General features: G+C 37.5%; 1 protein-coding gene and 1 long non-coding RNA gene across 2 annotated transcripts; one reads left to right on the forward strand and one right to left on the reverse strand.

Annotated features, from left to right (window-relative positions):
• Positions 1–70: 70 nt before the first annotated feature.
• EEIG2 (EEIG family member 2) lies at positions 71–22,054 on the reverse strand. Its single transcript, XM_068690285.1, has 11 exons — positions 21,715–22,054; positions 10,803–10,923; positions 10,151–10,180; positions 9,567–9,683; positions 8,765–8,811; positions 5,283–5,386; positions 4,232–4,327; positions 3,464–3,650; positions 3,246–3,373; positions 2,847–2,916; positions 71–2,515 (listed from the first exon to the last, which is right to left on the reverse strand). Exons 1-11 carry the CDS (start codon positions 21,954–21,956, stop codon positions 2,473–2,475), a joined length of 1,185 nt encoding a protein of 394 aa, XP_068546386.1. The 5' UTR covers positions 21,957–22,054; the 3' UTR covers positions 71–2,472.
• LOC137860254 (uncharacterized) lies at positions 6,963–21,706 on the forward strand. The gene is made up of 5 exons (XR_011098794.1): positions 6,963–7,095; positions 12,036–16,416; positions 18,949–19,068; positions 19,598–19,684; positions 20,459–21,706. It is a non-coding gene; the product is annotated as an uncharacterized lncRNA (long non-coding RNA).
• Positions 22,055–22,058: the final 4 nt, after the last annotated feature.

Genomic DNA, 22,058 nt, shown 5'->3' on the forward strand with positions numbered 1-22,058 from the left:
ACAGTGGTGCACAGTGTTATTTTCATTATTTTCCTTCCAGTTTAAACAATAACGATGTGTAAACAGCACATTTTCCTTGCAACATGAGTTTATTGCGTCTGAAACATTTACATTAAATACAGTTTAAAAACATATCCCAAACAGTTCACAACATGTGTTCAATATTCTTACAACACAGTTTACAAAAAATATCCAAGTATGAAGGTTATGTTCCACTTAAAATATGCACAATTACAGAATCACTACATAGAGAGTTTTAGCTTGAAGTGTGAACAATAAAATGGTACAACACAGCTTTATTTAAAGCTTGATTTCCATGTAAACTTCCTTCCTACTTAAAAGATCTTCTCAGTCAAGAAACAGCAGTTTCTAGTAAACAAAATACCTAATCTATGGCAGTTACCTGTGTCTTTTAACACAGAATACAAATCTAGGCTATGGAAATTTCCTTAAGAATTACGTAAGCAGCTGTACAACACTTTTTTACATTTCTTCTTACTATGCCTATTTTTCCTAATAAACTTAAGTAAACTACCATCTAACTACTACTGGTTTTAACAGATTTGTCAAAAAGTCTAGCAGTGTACAGGAGTACTGAAAGCAACATAATTCAAATTTCATGCATCTTTTCGCTTGCAGTAGGATATTTTTGACAAAATAGGTATATAAAAGGAAACTTATGCTCTGACAGATACTATACTAATAGTTATTTGTTTTCTGTTTAAAATTCCTGTGAAGAAATGGATAGATAATACCACATTTCTATTAACAGCAGCTAAAATAGAATCTTTGCGTTAATTCTTTTTACCCATTAAAACGCTTAGAGATTATGGTTTACAGTAGGAAATAAGTGTTGAAGTACCGTAACTGAGGAACAATTCATACTTAGTAACACTACTCAAGCTTCAAACTCTGAAATTTCCTTAAGAAATTTCTTTAAGAAATAATTTCCTTAAAAAATAAGAGTTTAATAACTACTCTGGATTTATGGAAAACAAATAAGGCTTACTTATACTTCAGTATAAAAGAATGTCAAACATCAATTTGGGAAGAATTTAAAGCTTTCTAAGATGGCCATGCAATTTTTATTTGTATTTAATCTAAGCCTTACTGATTAACAATACAATCAATTGTAACAAAATACAGGTCACATGCAATTTGCAGTTAAAAATACAGCAGATCCGAGCCTAAATTCGAAACGTCACCTAGCACATTACTTGAAAGATGGAATCTTTCATAATTCTTAATGCAAATTTGAAGAGATCTTTCATCTTTTCTGTCTGGCAGGCAGATGGCTATTTGTGCAAATTTAAATACAGTACATTGACCTTAACGTAACAGTGGACAGATAGCGAAGGAGTAAGTGTTCAACATCAAAAGACGAATTTGTTGCACGTTAATTCCTTTTCAGAGTGCAGAATATGTCTACAATAAAGTGCTTCTCTTAATAAGTTATACTGGTAGCAGTTTAGATGTTTACCTAGTTTTAAAGCTTAAGTTGTTTAGTAAATATTTTAATATCCCTGTACCTCCCCTATCCTTCAAGGCACCTTCAAAATGCAAGCAGAACACTAACTGGGAAGAGGTAAGCTACAATAAAAAGTTCAAAGTGGTAGTAAACTATTGATAAGGTTTGTAAACAGTCCCATCCCTCTGAATCTTAGGGCTTGTGCATTATTGAAGCAAGTTTCTGTTGGAAGAAGCATTTGAACTCCAGAGTTAGCAATCCTTAGGGACACAGCCAGCTTTCTTGATAATACACTACTGTGCCACATTTTCATGTGGTATCCTGCTTCTTTTGTTACTTGTACAAAACCATCTTATTTGATGTATGTAAGCCTCTAGACTTCAAGTAACGCAACCTATTATGGGCTGGTTTAGATCTATTGAGTCTTTTTTAATGCATGTACATTTCACCTCCACTAACGCAACCTTATGAGAAGGTTTTGGTTATGATGAAAATATATTTGGGTTGTTCTGTGGAAGCCATAACCTTCACCTGGTACTAACTTTTGACTGGATAGAAGGAGTTAGCTTCTTTAAGACTTCAATGACAGGTACAGTCAAAATTGAGGCTAATTGGTTTCTTCAGGTCTGTTTAAGGCTTTCTGGAACTTCTTTAGAAAAGAAGATGTGGAGCACATGACCCCACGTGACCTCTGCTGTGAAATACTAAAATAGGATCCACTTAATCATGTTTCTAAAAAGTGAATAACTTGAAAAGTTATTCTCTAATATCAGATACAGCTTACAAAACCTGTCCAAGTGCTTTCACAATGTATACAGAGCTTTATCTTCTATGGTATTAAGGCAATGTTTAGCTATATGAGCAGGAGGCATTCCATTACTTTTCCAGAAGAAGTTCTCACTGAGTTCATCTTGGCTTTCACAGCTCTTGCAGGAGAGTGAACTTGAAGAAAAGTATCAATGCCAGAGTTCCACGTTCTCCGCTTCTGTTCAAGTCATTCTAGTCTAACGTTTTATCACCACCTGCTCATATGCTCCAGATCCAACTCTGAAAATGTTTGTAAGAAATCAGATGAGTTGCAATTAAAATAGAAGTTAAAGAAGTTAAGTTTGAAACACTACACATAACTGAGAACTTTGGAACTAAGACTTCAGGACCTCCAAAAGTAGTGTTTTCGGCTGGCACATCAGTTTGATTTTAGAATAAACCTTTGTGTTCTGGTTTACAGCCTGACAATCTAGTTCTTTTGGTGCCACAAGAATGATAAAGAACAGAAAGATGAAAAGATCACGAATGTAGATACAGAATAATTGCTGTGTAAGATACATGTACATTTCTGTTTAGTGTTACTCATTGATTAGTCATTCAGGCTACATACCTGTTAGGTAGATGATGGCTTCCAAAAGAAGTGCTTCCACCAGGGCCCACAAATAATCTTAAGCCTTCCTCTAGAAAGCAAGACAATTCATTCGTTAGCTTCATTTCTAAAACTGACATTTTAAATCTACCAATTTGGTAACTGATCCTTTGCAGGTTAGAGGTTGGAGAACCTAACTTCCCTGTAGGTTTGTCCCTGCTGTTATCTTTTTGAGAAAAGCAATTGACTGGGAAAGTTACTGGAGTCATGCAACAAGGGTCTTTTCAACTTCTGGGAACAGGATCAAGCATATGCAGAGTCCTTACAATTACAAGCAACAGGGACTATGAAGAGAGTCAGTTTTCTTAAGGCCTTTAATGTGCATCAACTTTCCCTAAGCTTCCTTATTTCTCTCCATACCTTCTGCACTTGAGTCTAAACTGAAGTCTTGACTCTGGAGTATTTTTTCAACTACATCATCAGCATCAACTCTGGTAGCATCAACCCTCTTCAGCTGTGACTCCACAGAGTCTTGTTTTACAGGATGTCTGCAGAAAGAAATATATTGAGAGGTCTTAGAAGTGATATAGTAAATTCTGTTTTGCTTCTGCTAGGTAAGGCTTTCAAGTTGAGCATACCTGCAAAGTTTTTCTGATGATGCATCTTTAATAGATGTATCAATGTTGGTTTCAGTTACTTTTGGATCCATCTCTTCACAGGGCCCTAGAATACTTCCAATTCCTGTTGAGGTGCTGCCTTCTGAGGTGTTTCTCCTGTGGCACAGTTCAGACATACTGGATGACCTGGAGTGAGATGTGCTGTAGCCTGTTGGGAGAACACAGGAGAGCTAGATTAGGTATGCTGCTGACAGCCATGGTCATCAATTGTCTTTTACAAAGCAGAATTGGTGTTTTGTCTTCTTGAAAAGGAACTTCAAAAGACTTGCGAGTATATATATGTATATGCATACACCGAGTAGACAATACATTTTGGTTTTTGTATTCTAGCATGTGTTGTTTTCCTTTTCTTCTGAATAACTTAGTTTCCTAACAATTACAATAACGTGGTGTCATTACTTCCTCTTAAACTTTCAGAGCTGAGTCTCCATTCATAAGCCATTTATTTTTATCCATGTAAATAATCTTTCAGATACATTAATTGGAGTAGCAAAGCTCAGGGAAAAAGTTTCCTTGCATTTGAACAGGTCATGTACCATTATGCTTTTAAGAGGAGAAAATGTTACTTTTCCCCACAACCCCTCCCACACCTGAAACTCCTAGGAAAAGGTTTCAAGTTCACACTGTTTTGTTTTTTTTAAACATAGAGGTATACTTATTGTCTACAGTCTAAAAGCATGGAAGCTAATAAAAAATGCAACAATTCATAAAGAAATGGTTAACAGCTACCTGACAGTTTTGACTGCTGACTTGCATAGCTTGATGTTCTGGAATGTCCGCATGCACCAAGTTCATCTGGGACTGAGGCACTCTTTGATGAAAGATCTGCAAAACATGCAAGTCAGAAAGGTCCTAAAGCCAACTTTATTATCACTTTGCCTGTAGTCTTGATTAGACTTGATTAGACTCCAATGTCAGATTTCCCAAAGGGATTTAGTGATTTCACACTGTTTTTCTATGAACCTCGACAAAGATGCAACTGCTCAAAAATACTGTGCATGTTAAGGAATTCTCTTAAAAGAAAAATCCATTAGGAATGTAGTAATATGGTTCTGCCCCAATAAAATTGAGAGTAGCATTGAGTTAAACTATTTTCTAAGAAGTACAGTTCTAGATTTGTCTGTACTGGGGACACTGAAGAGACTGCCATGCTTTTCATAATAGAATAGCGTGTGAAGTGTTTTCTAATAGAAAGTACATAAAACAACTGTGGTTAAGATGAATTAAGCTGTGTTTAGGGTGGAAATTAATAATCCGTATAAGGGCCTCAAACTTGTTTTTAAAAAAATCAACCCATAATACAGTATTTTCATACTAATCATTTTTTCATATTGTTTACATACATAATTTCAGATAAACGACTTCAATTTTTAAAAATGTATAGAGCTTTCACTGTTCAAAATTTGGGGATAGGTGTATCCCTAAAGACCTGATTCATAAGTTGAAAATCAAGGGCCAAATTAAACGTACTGTTGAAACACAAATCCAAAGCAAATCAAGAAACGTGTCACACAGAAAATGAATGATTTTAAATATTAAAAAGAAGACAGGCCATCAAGCCCATTTTCTCTCTTTCTGTGAAATAAACTGTTACAGAAGTAAAAAAGAGGGATTCTACTGCTGTTATTTAAGATAAGGTATCTGAGCAAATAAACCAAAGAAGGTCCCTTTGTGAGACAACTGACAACATCCCTTTAAGATGAGAAGTATTTCATGTGTCTCCTTGAAGCTATGAAGCCAGTTAAAAAAGAATTGAGAAGTTAAGAACATTATTTTATACCTCCGATACCCAGATGTACTATTAAGTTTTCTCTGCCTTTCCTGTCTTCATGCAAAGATTCTGATTCTCCAGCAATTGCTATAGACGTTGCTGTGGAAGGAGGCCTGTAAAGAGAAAAAGGTGGTTAGAATTTGCTCTGGTTTTGCTGATTCCTCCAAATTGATCAGCTTTTTTTTTTTTTTCAAGTAAATAGACGTAATTTGTACTGTGCTTCAAGTTAGTCATTTCATAACCTTTTTTCTGAGAACATGCTGTCTAGCCCCCTTTAAAAAAAAAAAAAAAGCTTTAGCTATTGGGCTTCATGACATTTTATAGAATCCCTCTGCTCGCTCAGTCCTTCAGGCTTCTGGGGGTCTGCGGAAGAGTTTTATTGATAAGCCTTTGATAATTGGTAGTGATGTGTTAATTTTGAAGTTTGTTTTTTTTTCCAAGTGTGAATTGCAGGATCATTTGTGTGTAAAGAACGTGTGTACCTCAATACTTTCTGGAATACATGACAAGATGGTAAATTAAAAAAAAAAGCAACTAAACATACAACTACAGTTCTCCTACTTGGCTTGTGCACTGTGATGTACTCCTGGCTGATTCATCCCTGTTGCAGTATACAAGCAGACTCTGGGCTGACAGCCCTCCCCTCCTAGCAGAGGGGCCTCTGTTACTATCTCCATGTGTTCCCCTCTAACTTCCACCTCCAGTGAATTAAAAAGAAAAAAAAAAATCACATACCACATAATTTAAATTTGGATCACTACTAAAAAGCTTTTCATACAGTGTAAGTGCTTGTTTCAATTTATACCAACACCCAAAGAGGTATTTTATTAAAAAGAATAAGGCTTTCAAGTTTGTGTTTTGGGAAAAGTAACCTGCACTTGCAAGTAGCCAAATAAAACTAAAATGCATTCAAGACATTGCCTATGTTTTTTTAATGCTTTGTTATTTTGACCTTGAGATCCAGACTCTTGGTCTGCATACAAATGGATATTTGTTGACATTTTTACATTGGATAGTCCATAAATTAGCTGCTGTCTTTCTATACAGTAGTATGTCTCCTCTTATGTTAAGTTTGAAATTAAGAGAGAAAGACAGAAAAAGCCCTTCTGGAAATAAAAAGCTTTTGTGACTTAAAAGCCTAATATACCTTTGAAAGCAAGAACTGAATGCTTTAAGGGATGTCACCCCAGATCAAATGGCAAGCCTTCTTGACTGCTTCATAAAATATATAGCTGCTTCCAGATAGTGCAACTGTTTTAAGGCTTATTTTTCCTTCTACAAAGAACATCTGTGTTGGATAAATTATTTGTTCTGTTTGTGTTGAAAGTTTGTGCTCTGGGAAATGGTTATATCATCAGTTTGGAAGAAAATGCCAAGACTAAATAATTTCAATCAGAGTTTATCCTGGGGTTGCAGAAAACTATTTAGTTACAAAGTTCAACTATATGAGTACCTGCACAGAAATTCATTGTTTCGTGAGTATACAAGACCAATTATTAGTTAATTGGCTTTGAGAAACTTGTTTATGTGTACGAGTGAGATATTTGTTAATAGGTCTCACTCAAAGTAAATGAGGAAGTACTCAAAAACCAGCAAAACAGAAAACCTTTGCCTGCTCAAACAGATTGAGATAGTACCATCTTACTAGTTGTCCAATGAGCACAGGACAAGATTTCACACTGTTCTACTCTTCTTTTTAAAAGGTTAGAAGAAGAGGGGAAAGAAACCTTTGTGGTGCAAGTGGATATCAAAGAGTTCCTACAGCAAATCATCTGAGCTTTACTGGTGCAGGCCACGTTCTCAGATCCCTTCAGAAACAGTGGTAAGGATACAGCCACAGCAGTAATCTGAAGTCTGTAGTTGGTATAGAAAAGTTTTCAATTGTCCTAATTACACGAGGATACATCTCAAAACTGCTGAGACGTTACTTCATATTTCTGCCTCAAAATAAGTTGGGAGTTCAGTGCTGCTTTTCTTGGAGCTGCAGCTTTTTTTTTTTTTTAACTTAAGATTTTAGTATATATTTATTGCTACGTAATATAGCCGTATGAGACTGGTATCCCACTCTGTTTTATTATTCAGAGGGACACTGATTGCCTATATTTATCTAATAAATAAAAGATGAGTTCAAATTCAGATTATAAGAGTATTTTGAACAAAAACTAAGTCCTGCTGAAGTAAAAGTGTGTCTGTACAGAGTTAGTAACCACTAACCATATCTTTAGTAGATATTTTTGATCCAGTATAAGGTTTGGAAGCATAGATTAAAGTTGAAAACCTACGGAAAAAGATCAAACTGACGTAAGGGTGAAGCTAGCAATTTTTTCCAGATTGCTTTTCTTTTCCCTAAGCTGAGCTTTTTATGTTATATATAATACTTCAAACTGTCTTAGATTGTTTTTGAAAGTGTTAGTAAGAGAACAAGCATATTGTCTCAGAACTGTTCATAACTGAAACGTCCTGTTTCTGTCAGCAGCAAACAGGTACTGAGAGAATAGGGGGCACATATGGTAATTCACCTCATTATTATTCTTCCAACATCTCATCTGTAGTTTAGGTATTTTCTGAACCATGTGTGATATTTTATATTTAATAGCTCACAATTTTTAATTCAGGAATTTCTCTTAATTCTTTCTTGAACTTAGAGTTTTAGTATTCATGAAATGTAGTAGCGAGAAGTTCCACAACTTAATTGATTCCATCTCCTAGTTTCAGTATAACAACATAGCAGTCAATGAAAAGAACTGAAGAAAAATTCAAGTTAAAGTAGGACTTAAAAGATCAAATTTATTTTGAAGGAATTATTTCATTAACCCGTCCCCCAAACATCTGTAACAAGTAAAATGCAACCAAGTTGTTTTAAACCTGTTATAGACAAAATTGCCATCTACTGTTATATGAAATTAGAAAAGACTGGCATTAAACTGAAAAGCACATCAAGACAGCTTACCAGTTTTAAGAGATGGAAGATTATCAACTTCCTAAGTTAGGGAAAAGCAATGGCAGTAAGTTTCTTAGCAAGTATTGAGGAATTTTTTGACACTGCATTCATGAAAGCATTCTATATATTTTTCCAATTCTGTCCTTAGAATGAATGGCTTTCAGGTTCTTGTAAAACATCTCTTACAATACAGAAGCCACGTAGAGTCCTTCATTTCCTATTGGTCAGGATAACTCGGTCATGGCTATGTTCATGTAGGGTTGCTGTATGAGTGACTTCCCGGAAGTGTTTCTTTATTTTTATTATTATTGAAGATGTACAGGCTAGTACTTTTGCTTGAAAATATACTGACTATTTAACTGCAAGGAGAACTGTGAGACTTCTGATATTTTTACCATGTTAGCCATTATTCAGCTACTATCCTTTTTTATAAAATACTGTTGTCAGATTTGAGATATTCATGTATGCAAAATGGAATTGTAATTCTGAACATGGACTGAGGCACTTATGCATGACCAAAACACTATCCAACAGCTTTTTATAAACTTACATTTTAAAACATGGGTCTCCAGACATTAGCTGCATGTTGATCAAAACCTACAGATCAAGAAAACAAAACACGGAAAAAAAATTGAATTCATCTGTGATACATGGTCATGTCACTAAGTTAGATTTGCCACAAATCTTACATTTAAGTAAAGTAAAAAAGCATCATATATGCAAATAAACACTTCTGAAAAAAAATACTTCTTGTTCTTAGTACACATGCAAACACTTGCAAAAAAAAAAAAAAAGCACGTAGACTAACATTAATGCACTTAAAGGATTCTCTAAAAGATATGCAGATCAAGAAGAGTCTTAAAATTATTAATAGCTAGATAGATTTCCCGTCCCTTTTATTTTTCCCTTGAAACCAAAAGATTCATGAGCAAACAGAATTTGGTTTGAAACGCTGGATGCTGATGTGTGTTCTTTGCTTGATAATAGTGTTTAGCAAACTGCCAGCACACACGAACTGTACATGCAAACATCAGAGATAAAATAAACCCACAAAATGTGAACAATGCCATAGGACAAACTCTATTGTTGACCATATGGATTTTAATGATTCTCTGAAAGCAAAGCCAGTATTTGCACCTTTAAATATTTTCCCTCTAGGAAGAGGTTCAGCACATACGTGCTGAAATACGTTTTAAATACGTAATTAATAATTACATAATAATAACTAATAATAACATTTTAATATATTTTAAATACAAAATATGTTTTAATACATTTTAAATCTCATTAATGTTTAATCATAACACTTGTTTTCTGCTTTATTAGTTTAAGTATGAGAAAAGAAAAATTACCTTGAGAATGGAGTTATCCTGTCTTGTATTTTTGGTATCATAACCTTCTAGTAAACAGCGACGAGTGGTATTTCCTGATCCAGCAAACTCTGCTAGATTTAGATCTGCAAAGCCCAGCTGTTAAGAGAAAATGACAAGTTAGTAGTAATCAGTACTAAATGCAGGCACTTGTTACATGCACAGTGTTGAGTGCCACTCAACACTAGCTTCTCTCAAATGTAAGATGATGCCCACTGAAGGAAGAGGCCCAAGGCAAAAAGCAGAAAAGAAATGCAGAGCATCAAATTCTGCGTAGCTCTATCTTCAGTTATAAATTACAGTCTCAAGTCAGGAAAAAATATATGTATTTTTAAAAGTAAATATATGCAAAAGGATTTACTTTCATCAACCCTTTCTGTATATTAAATTGAAAGAAAAAAACATTCCAGGAGTAGAATATTGTATAATAATATTAAACTTACTAAACACAATGATCAGGAGCTCAAACAACACTGTGTCACTATAATGTACCTAATGAAATCATAGGTGTTACAGCAGTACTATTCTGCAATTGGTTTAAAAGGGCATAAATACATTAAATTTACCTTTGCATATGCCTTTCCTCCTTTTAACTCCTAGGGGAAAAAAACAAACAAACATACTAGTAATTATGCAAGCCATCCATTAAAGATAGCAACTATTTTTTATTTTATTTTTTTTAAGAAAAGCAAATAATAATCTTCATTTTAAAATAGCTCAGCACACATTTGCTAGGTTATACCATGGTCATTTTGAACTTCGTATTAATCAGTGCAGGCCAGCAGGAGACAGTCATCTTGTCCAGGGGACCACGGGAGAGGTGAGTGCCTGATGCCAGGCCAGCATTTGCCTCCTGTAAAGTCTAGCCCCAGGGGCAGGAAGTGCTTCATACAAAATTCTGATACTTAGCACAGTTCAAGGCTTATAAGTTTACTGGTGCATGCAAGCAGTACCTATCAAGGGCTAACTTTATGAAGGCCGATGAGTGATTCCCTACCTGTCCTGCTGGAATAACTTCTTTTCAATAAGAATGTAAAATACTCGTCAATTAGTCAGGATAATGTAATAAATAGGATTCCTATGTAAATGTTTTTAGAATACCTGACATGGTTGCATCTAAAATGAATTTTATGGAATTCATCATCTGACTAAAAATACAATTAAAACAAGTGATGAAAGAGCAGGGGAAGAGAGGAGGAGGGAAAAAATGCTACTTACCTTCCGTACAGACACCCTGCAGATGCAAGTATCCAGAATTCCTGTTGTGGCACTGGCACTAATTTTACACATAAATAGGAACTTTTTCTTCCAGCGGACACAGTTTGCCTGTACTACCTCCCTGCAAATAGGGAAGATAAGCTTAATACCAGTTGTATATGCGCTCAGGACCATAAAATGCAATAGGATAGCTTAAAAACAATCACTTCTGTTTGTGAAGTGGCCACTTCAAGCAAAGTCTGGTTCAAAGCCTGAATAGCCATCCTTCACTCTTCTCTTTGTGTAGCAAGACTATTAACTGCTTCATAACCTGAACACAGTATTAAACCTAGAGGGGAAAAAAAAAAACAGCCATGTGTTTTTGCAAATGACTGAGATTGTCATTTCTCCACTTTGCCTCCGGAGAGTGTGAAGTCTTTCTTCCTGAACATTAGCTCCCAGGCACTCTCTTACAAGCTGCTGAGTTTTAGAATGTGTTCAGGGATACCATCTTGGATAAATCACGTTTCAATACAGGCAGAACTAGATAAATTTGAGGCCTGCACTAGTTTAGAGGAGACGATGTACAATAATCAGATACAAAGTCATGCACTCAAGGCATAGAATAATTTCAACTACATTCTGGGTATTTGTCTTTTGAGAGCAAAGTAAGATGACTAATATCTGAATGACTTTGTTCATCATAAGAGAATTACAAGCCAGCAAAATGACTTAGCTAAGAAAAAAGCAATCATTGGATGCTTTCAGCTATATTAATGTTATTATATAAGTCTCAAGTGGCACACATTTTTCTATTAGGGTAACTCCAGTTGAGAACAAATAGACTCCAAAATAAACACATGCAGGGAGAATAGCTAGAAAACTTCTGTATCTTATCAGGAAAAAAAATGGAAAAAAAAAAAGAAAAAAAAACATGGTGATTCAAACACGGTAAGCACCAGCTAACTTTTTAAGCTAAATGAGAAGTGGCTGGGGCCAAAATAAGGCATAATCAAACACATTTAAAACTGAAAATTACAAGGTCTCAAACCTGCCTCAGTGACCAAAAAGTTCTTTTCCAGTCCTATGTTTCTAAACACAGACCTTGGGAGCGTGGAGAATCTCTGATAATTTCTTCTACCACTCTAGTCATTCAAGTACAGTCTTCACATATTAAAGCAAATCTGTCCTTCTTTTACTTTTTTTTTTTTTTCTAATGCACATATTCCTGTGTTTTATGTTAACTTCCTACAGCATTTGATTATTGAAGATCCAGTCTGACATCTTCAGCACAGAAGAATTCTTTGGTTCCCCATACGCTGGAGTCAGAGTTTGTCACCTATGGAGGAACAGTGAATCACACGGCTCCTATGCGCTGTGCTGGGGACACTGCCAGCTGCAGCGCTCACATCCACAATTACTTGCTAAGGTAGGAACAAACTACCCTGTCTAAAATGAGTCAGTTTAATTACCACAACAGACTAACGGATTCAAATGATGCAACACTGAGTCATGTTCAAGCATGTGACCTAAGAGGAACACGTTCTACATACCACAATCTACCTTTTATCCATTGTTTCCTCTTGTAACCTTTCCTGTGCGATGGGAGAAGAAAAAGCCAACCTGCCAGTGTGTGAGTTATTTAAATCCAGAATAGAAGCAGAATTCAAAAAAGGCAAATTACAAATAGCTACTACATCCTCTATTGGAAACAGGCTCAAGCAAGAAGGAGCCAAGTCAAATACAACCTTTAAAGGATGTGTGATAATTGTTAACATTCGTTACACTTAGAAAGGTTTAACTGCTATTGTAGCACTTCAGTGACAGTTGCTCATCCCTCAGGTAAAGCAAACAGCCAGCTAGATGTCCACTGTCAGGCAGGATACAGCTGTGCACTTGTGTGGGTATCTGGGATGTGCATATTTAGGTTTCACGCACTGTGCTCTCCAGACAACACAACTCCTGAGAATGATCTGCTTTTCTGCCGATCACAGTGGTCCAGCCTTACTCAAAGTAATTTACAAATGAAACCTCTAGAATTTACATGTATTGCTATTTTCTTGAACCTATTTTTTTCTAAGTAATATTTGGATGTTGTCCTAAAAATGAAAAAATTAAAGACCTTTGTTGCTTAAAAATACCACCGTATCAAAAGCAGTTGTACTGTAAGCAGGAAAAAAGGCGAAAAGCCTTTTCTCTTGAGCTGCCCAGCTACAATATTTTGCTTCAAATGGAGAAGAGATATTAAGTCACTAAATTCACTGTAGTACTCCAGTCCTTCTGTGAACAGTACTATCAGTACATTCAAGAATGTAAGAAACTCACATGAAACAATACTAATGTCCTCATGCGAGCACTAGAAGCAACAGGCGTCACTGATAGTAAAAGACAATAGACGTGGTCATCTCCTTAACCCTGATGGTAATTAGCCAAACTTTTGGGAATTCGTTAGGCTAAAAAGACTGCGTGGGAAGGTGAACTTGAACGCAGGTGAACTAAGTAATATGGTTTGTCAAGACTTCTTTTACAAAAAACATGATATTTTGGCACACTGGTAGAATTCCACCCCCATGGAAACAAATGCACAGACACAAAATCCCAGAATCAGATTTTGTTTTGTTTCATCACAGACTAAGAATCTTGGTTTAAGCACAACACTGTATTTAAAAACCTCTACATTAAGAGGATAGCTGAAAATGGTGTTCCTTAAAATAAGTGATTTTTGTAACTGTCAGTTGTGCTGCACCTCAAAGAATTCCTGAAATTAAATCCTAGTGGAAGTATCTATTTAATACTGTAACACATAAAATTGTACAAACTTGTATTGAGCTTGCAAGAACTCTTGCCAATCCTTTGACCTGACCTCCTCCTCCATTCTACCTCTAGTCTCAGATCAAGGCATGTCAGCTGTGGCCACAGGGAACCTGAAATTTATACATTACTATGCATCCAATAATATCTGAAGAAAAAAAATCTGATGTCTTTTTTTGTAAATAGAAGAAATGCAGACTTTTGCTGAGTCTCTCACTGTCACCCAGAAAGGTCAGAAAATGACTTCCCCTAGTATCTGCTCATCATACAAGTAAGGCCATGGTCATCATTGTCATTTCAAGATATTTGAAAGATTTATCTACAATGTGCAGAAACAACAAAGTGAATTGTTCTTATTTAATTTCATTAAGCAATTAAAAAAATCGTCACATTTTAATAAAGGTATTTTTTGTGTGATTAAAAGCACCAGCAAATTAATCCCTTTATGCTGAAAGGATATCAGTAAAATATTCAGAACATTATTATCTAAATTTCTGAGAATCTCAGTTCATGTGCAAGGCCTTTAGAAAATAAATAGTTTTATTGACTAGTTACTATGGAAATGAACCGACATAACTTCTTGGCAACCGTGCCTATGTTATGGGGCAGGCTGGAGAAAGCTTTCCGTTATGAGTCAGTTTCCTATGAGCCTCTTAGTCACTTCACCACATGCAAAGCAAAAGCAGTTGTTTTATGAATCAAAATGCATCTTGGTTACTAAGACGCATTCAAATATGTACTAGGCTGTAGTTTAAGAGCAAACACTGTTAGTAAGACCTAGCCAAGAATAATGCAAAATAGACAGATATTGTAAGATAAATTGATTCTAAACTATAGTTTAAGCTAACCATCAGTTTAACTAATTGTTTTTCTCTTCAGAGGGTCATTTTCACCTTGACTAAATTTCAAATGCCTGATTTCAGCTGTAGACAAGGCCTTTCCCCTATGTATTTTATGTGCTGTACACAATTCCCATTTAGAATAATGAACAGAAGTCTTCTATTTTCTCTTCTCATCCACAAAAGAGAAAGCTCAACACAGCAAACAACATAAGAGAAGCAACAATTCCTAATCCAATCATCATCTCAGCCTATCACTTGTTAAAGATTAGGGCTTTTTTATTTTTTAAGAAACATTTATGATCACCAAATTGTTTGTTCATTCCCACATGGATAAAGAATCTGAGTAACAGCTTGTTTCAGCAAATAGCCACAAATGCAAAAATAAATCACTTCTAAAGACCTTAAGTGTCATGTGAAAAATTCCTTCTTGCCAAACTGAAAAGCTTAAGCAGGAAAGGCCTAGAAATAAATAAGCTAAAACTCTTTAGGACATTTAGCAAAATATCATGTTCCATCAATTAGAAACTTGTTTATTCAAGTTTTTATTTTAATTATTCTAGACAGCTAGTTATAACATTTACCCATATGCAGATGATCATGTTAAACAGATTCTTTTTCTAGCACAATTACTTTAGAATTATTGGTCACCAAGGAAATAAAAAATTGGGGGCATTTGTTTTTAGTTTCAAGGTGCCATTCAGGCTTTATATTAGGCAAATTTTATATGAAACTTTCAAAATTACTTTCAGAATCAAGTAGGTAGTCTTCTTTATATTAAGGAATGGAAGGGTTGCTTAGACATCTTACAGCTTTTGTACAAAATGTAAGTTATCTAAAACCTCGCTCTAAATACTTTGAAAAAATATCTTTTTCAGTCCACAAGGTAAATAGGGATATTATTTTTACTTATTATTACTATTTTTTAAAGCTGGTGATTTTGTGCAAATGTTTGCTTTAGACTTTCAAAAATTTTTTGAGACTGGGCATTGACAGTCCAAAGTATAGTGAATAAAATGCCTTTAGAAGAGTTCTCTCTGAATTAGTGCAACTTTTTCCAATACTACCTATGTTTTGCTTGGTTCTTTCAGGAGAAAATATATTATGCTGGATCAAGGCTGCTGCAGCTCCACATCCCAGGTCCCACCAGCAGTGAGACTGAAGACGTGTTCCCAGTACGTACACGAAAACACCACAGATACACAGCCAGCCACAAATCCCAGACACAAACAGCACCAATGGCCTTGTTCCACTCCCCTCTCTGGCTGGACAGGATAGAGGCTCACTAACAAGGTCTATATATATATACATGGACTTGATCAGCTTGATTCCTGATAGTGCTTATGTTACCATAAAAGTCAGTCAAAGAAAATCTCCAAGACTCAATTAGTTTTAGAAGTTTAGAAGAGTTTTAGAAGGCAAACATTCTTTAATTGCAGCACTGGACACACAGAGGATCACACCACCTAGTATGCATGTCAAATTGTTCAAGCTACAAGGGTTATATACAATCAAAACATATTCATTTCATTTCCAAGAAGTAACTAACATAGCCACGCTATTTTCCAGACCTTGTTAAAGTATGTAAATATCCCTGACCTATGCACATCTGTTTCTACTGGTGGTCTTTCAGGGCCTTCATAGTCAACTTCGGCATGCATACTAAGCTTAGTCATTTACAGGTCCAAGGACATAGGCATGCCACGAGTTCCTCACCCAATCTTTTCAGATACATCCTCCCAGACTGGGTTATCATTTACACATAGAAAGTTTCCTGTTTTAATGCAGGTCTTTTAAAATGTAAATAATATCATATTTGTATATATGCACGTCTATAGAATATATATAAACATACGTTTCTTCTGCAGAATGCCGAAGCACTTACAGAAAGTCATCCCATTTTTCTGAGGCAGGAATGAAGAAGGCATTAGTCTGTAATCTTAACAGTTTTATCAGCCACACTTCCAGTGCCCTTGGTGGTTCAGGTATGTTACTGTAAGACTTGCTCTCTCCTAGGCTATCTGCAGCATTAAGAAGGTATCGTTGGATACAGCTCTCACTTGTATAAAGGAACACACAGTGGCTTGGCATGCAAAAGAGGAATGCTGACATCCCGCTTGCACGATCTTCCCCCTAATTCACTTCTATTTCAAATTAGTGAAGTCTCACTGTTGAGGAAAAAATGGAGGTACCTATGCAGCTGACTCCTGGAGCAATCAAATGTCTGTTTCTAATTAGCCAACTTTCAAGCAAAACATCACATGGTTAAGATCCTTCAAAAAAAATTACCGTACAGTTCTCTCTTCTTGTTTGGTTTAGATCCATGCAGCTGTGGTGTCACACAATGGGGTTTACTCATGATTTTTCGTTTAATGTCAGAGAAATCCTTTACTTTCAAATTAGACTAAAAGCTTTTCCATTAATTTGATAACGGAAGTAAAAGCAAATGCAAATAGACAAATATGGAAATCACAGAGGTACTATAAAGGAAATGAAAAAGATCTATCACCAACTACGCCAGGACCAATTTTATTCAAATGCATTCTATGCATCTAATACATAACAAGTGTTGACTACATGCTGCCCATGCACATTCCAAATCCAGTTTATTTCCTATATTCAGGAAGACAGGTTTACTTTAATATTCTGTTTCCTCCATGCCTGAGTCATACAAGATGCATTCCCTCCAACACAAACATTTTTTCCTAAGCACTGCAAAAACAAACAAAACCAGTCATTTACAAACAGAGCTTCAACGTTTCCTTACTGTTTCACAAATTTCAGCACGAAGCAAACCAGCGAACAGTGAGCTCTGCAGGAAGAGCTCCACTTGTTTACAGTGCACTACTCCCCAGTTATTTTGCTGTTATTGCAAGCAATACTAACCACTGTCTTTTTCACGTTTTTACTCACAGTAACCAGGTTAAAGATTTAACTAGCAGTATTTCACATTAGGTATTCCCTATAAAATGTGTATACACTGACCGTGACATCAAAGCAGAGCTGCTCTCAGCTAATTTTTACTTATGAAAAACCGCTGGTTACAAGCAAATGCAGAGACCTAAGAGAACTGGTGAAGTGAAGGGCAAGCTGTACTAGTGAGACTGTAGCCAGCAGTTCAAAGGAAGTGTCTGTTCCCTCTGCTGAACATTTGCAAAGCTTCACTGTAGCACTGAATCCAGTTTGGGATCCTCGAGTGAAAGACATGATAAACTGAGGCAAGTCCTGGGGGTATAAGATGAGGATCTGGAGTCAGAGCAACAGGGCTGAAGCCGGAGGATAAACTGGGAGAACTGGATTTTTACAATCTCAAGAAAAGATGGAAATGGATTTAATTGCTGTCTTCAGCCATCCCTACTGAGTTAGAGAGAAGATGAAGCAAGACGTTTCTCAGTGGGGAGCAGAGAAAGGACAAGGGGCAGTAAGAGTGGTGAACCCAAGGTGCAGGTTGGTTACAAAAACTTATCTCCATTCTTGCAGGTCGCATGAAGTCAACTGGACAAAGCTGAGATTCCTGATCTGAGCTTAGTCCTGTTGGACTACACGATCTCTAGCAGTCCCTTCCATCCTAATTTATTCCACTAAGTAACAGAAATAGTCCTTAAAATACAAAGGCAGTCAAGCATTATAGTGCTTGCAAATAGCAAGTTTACGACAGCAACATAACACAGCAAAATGTGCTCTGTGTCCTGTGCTGGGGAAAAAATTCTCCCGCATAAACCAAGGGACATGTTATGCTTTTTTTAATAAACAAGCACTTTTAATAGATGTCTGTCATAAACCCGTTTCCAGGAACCTTTTCCTGAGAAGTTAGCTGGTGCTGTATCTCCTACCAGTATTTACAGTACGTCGTCTCACATGGATGATGCTTCCACCTGTATTAACCAATTAAATCCATGCAAAATGTAATCAATACAAACATTTTATTCTCTGCTACTATGGACCAGAGTCATCCCTCCTCAAATCTGATATTCTTTCGAATACTACTTTGAATTCCTGCCCTTCTATTTCAGGAACTTGATTTTTTCATCCCCCTTGTTTCCATATCGTTATTCTTCTACCTCTCCCAATGAACTCTGACAATGTTTCAGCCTTGTTTGCTGCTCCTTCAGCTCTGTCTGGCATATCCATGCCAATCCTTGCACATCATGTGACCTTCCTCAAGCACGTTCTCTAAATCTTTCATCTAAACCCATTTTATTGTACTTCTTCAGCCTTTCATTAACAGATGTGAAAAAAATACTCTTAAGGTATCCTGTAATTTGTGTACAGAACTACTTCTTCTTACCTTTTTCCCCATAAGGTCCCTTCTTACCTTATCTCCCCTGACAGAGTGATGGCCTGAAAGCTTCTCACTAGCAGCCTGTTTGCAACCGAGACAAACTTTTCATATTCCTGAAAATCCATGTGAAAGAGTAACTACAAAACTGCTAGGCAGGATTTTTTTTTCCTACCACTTTCTTGCCTCACAGTTATTGAAAACTTACTTTGTTCTGTTTTCTCTATTGGCAAATCAGGTTGTAGCAGCAGAACTATTAGAAGTATTACTACCCACTGCCAAGTCAGAGGACTGCAAACAGAATTCATACATAGTGCAGGAAGATGAGAGTGGGATGGACAGCAGTTCCGTGTGACAGGTAGGTCATTCTAACAAGTACTTTTGTTTAAGAACAGAAAACTGTTTAAGCTGTCTTACTGTCAGAAGTTCTCCCTTTCAAACGCAATAGCAGCAAGAAGGGAAATAATGATTAGAAAGCAATTTGAAGAGTCCAGTGAGGCAGAAGATGTGCTTACCAGAGTCAAAAAAGCAAATGTAGTTTTAGTCAGTTGAGAAGGAAGCATGTAAGCATCACTAGAAATAAGAAACACCTATATCTGGAAGATAAATCGAATTCTACAGAACAAAGTTACTTATTTTTTCAGTATCTGTTAGGAATAAGAACATATTCATGCAAGTAACGCAAGAGCTCTGTGAGTGCCTCTCAGAACTCAAAAGCTTGTTGTATGCAAACTTCTCTGGAATTTGCTGGAGAATAAAATGTTTTGATGAAAAAAGCTAGTTCTCAGCCCCCTCCCCCCTCATCTCTATCAATTATGCTTGTCACACAGATACAGATCATAATCAGCGTCTTAGTTTTGGTTGTGTTGAATGCTGTATTGTAACAGAATGAAGAGAGAAGGATCAGCAGTCTAAAATATCAGAAAGCAGAACTCAGAGGCAAGTGGAACATGACCAAACTGAAGACTGCAAGCGTAAGAACACAAAAATCCATTGCTGTATTACATGCCAGGGGGTGGTGGTAGGGAAATTCAAGCAAAAAATGTAACTATCAGGCTTACAACCAGTGTAGCCTAAATGTGTACAGCACAGTGTTGAAAGCACCCTCTTAAGAAATAAGATGGTTTACTTTCCTAAAGTCTTTGAGTTCCTCATACCAACATTTTCTCTTTTGCTGGTGGTGAAATAATTCAGCCTATGAGCAGTTACCTACCCTAGGAGGCTTATCAATTATTTCTTCAGTCTATTTAGGTCAATTACAGACAGCCTATGATTCCAGTACATTTGTCTGCATTGTACTAGCCTTAAGGAATATGCATAGTATTCCTCCAAGTCTGTATCTTAGAACACTGTTCTTTTCTGTTCAAAATATTCACGGGTGTAACTTCTGCCCTGATGTTTTTATCAGTACTAACTGGAGAACAGTAACTTCTCCCTTAAAAGCTATAGCATACTAGACCTTGATCAGTAACAAAAATAAAGCTATTCAGGAGACATGGTCAGTTTTTTCATGTATTATACAATACTTTGAGATGAGTATGTATATGTTCTGAAATACAATCAAGTTTTTCAAGCTTTTTATGACACTTCAGAGAGCTCTACTTTCAGAAAATGACCACCAGTTCACACTAGAATAAACACATGCATGCAGAAGATGATGGCAATTAAAAAAAAAAAAAAAGTTTGTAACTGACAAGTTTTTAAATGATGCCACATTTGTTAACTTAATTTCATCCTTATTTATTCAGACCATTGCTGAATCACCACTGTGAAAATCCATCTGTTAATTCTTAAGCCAAGAGCAAAGACACTCCCTAAATTGGCATTGAAGGATCACTGCAGAGGAATGCTATACCTTTCTATAAACATACCTCAACGCTTTTCAGTCCAGCAGGAATAGACCAATTACAGGGATTTTGATACACCAGCAAGTTTCTCTGCTGTTCTTTTTTTGAAACCATACCCCAAGAAAAATAGAAGGATGGTAAAGCCTGAGTCCAGGATAATATTTCAGCAGCAGCAGAACTGTGCTGTCATGCTTCCACTGACACTTCCTAGAGACACATATCATACACATTGCTCACATCAGCTAATCTGAAATCAACTTCTTTGAAAGAGACTACCCAGCAAATACACGTCAGCCTGTGAAAGTGACTCCAAAGCAGTAAGGGCTGCGTTAGAACAGTAATGGCACATCAGTGCCTGAATTCATGACTGTCATCATCTGTTACCCATGATGAAGTTGCTTGGAAGAAAAATGACAAGGAAAAGAGACATGAAATGAGAACAGAACACCACGGAGTTGAAGACCCTCCAACCATACAGAGAAAAGATTAATGTTTGACTGTACATGCAAGTATATTAGAACGGTTAAATAAGGAGTTTTCATTTCTGTTTTGGTGCTCTTTATTCTCTTTAATTTCATTTGCAAAATCAAAAGCAGATACTTCAGTGAGCTCTGTAATAGCAGCATCTATTTTAATAAGAAAATAACCGAATAGGCATAGATTTGTTACTAATTTCTGTCTGCTCCCGGCATTCCATGAGGCATTTTTCAGTCAGTCCTTCTAGTAACAACATTAGAGTACCACAATAAGCCGTGCAGCGTCCTCTCCCCCCAGCAGAGCCCTGTGCAGCCCAGCACACCCTTCCCTGCCCGACACCTGCACACGAAGCCCCTGGCAGGCACTGGCCCGTCACACCCAGCAGGTGCGGTCCCTGCAGCTGGCAGCCCTGCTGCTGGGGCGTGAAGAAGAAAGGGCACCTGCGTGTGCACTGCAGCGTTAAACACCAGGTCGGTGCAGCATAAAGCTCAGAACACGTGCAGGAACGCAGACAGCGCTTTTCCACAATGTGCTCGGTTATTTCTCCACACAAGCCGAGGCGCAGCGAGCCCAGCAGGGCGCTGAGGCCCCAGCCCGCCCCGGCCGCCTCGCAGCGCCCCTCACAGCGCCCCCGGCCGCCAGCGGGGCCCCGCCGGGGGAGCCGGGGCAGGGCCACCTACCGGGAGGACTCCCCGCTGAAGCTGCCGCCGTCCAGCAGCCGCACCTTGCAGAAGAGGATGCCGTTGACGAAGGGCACGGAGGAGAGCTCGTCCAGCTCCAGCTCCACGCGGAACTTGAACTTCTTCTTCTTCACCAGCATGGCGAAGGACGCGGGACGCGGAGCCCCCGCCGCCCGCCCCCACGGGCGCTCAGCGCCCCGCGGCAGCTCCGCGTTGCGCCGCCCGCCCCGCTCCGCGCCCATACCCCGGCGGGACGGGACGGGACGGGGCCGGCTGGGGCTCGGCTCCGCTCCCCGCCCGCCTCAGCCCCTGGCGGCCGCTTACATGGCAGCCGGCGCCTCCCT

This window comes from Anas acuta, chromosome 8, assembly GCF_963932015.1.
Source record: "Anas acuta chromosome 8, bAnaAcu1.1, whole genome shotgun sequence".
In the NCBI taxonomy this organism is placed as follows: domain Eukaryota; kingdom Metazoa; phylum Chordata; class Aves; order Anseriformes; family Anatidae; genus Anas; species Anas acuta.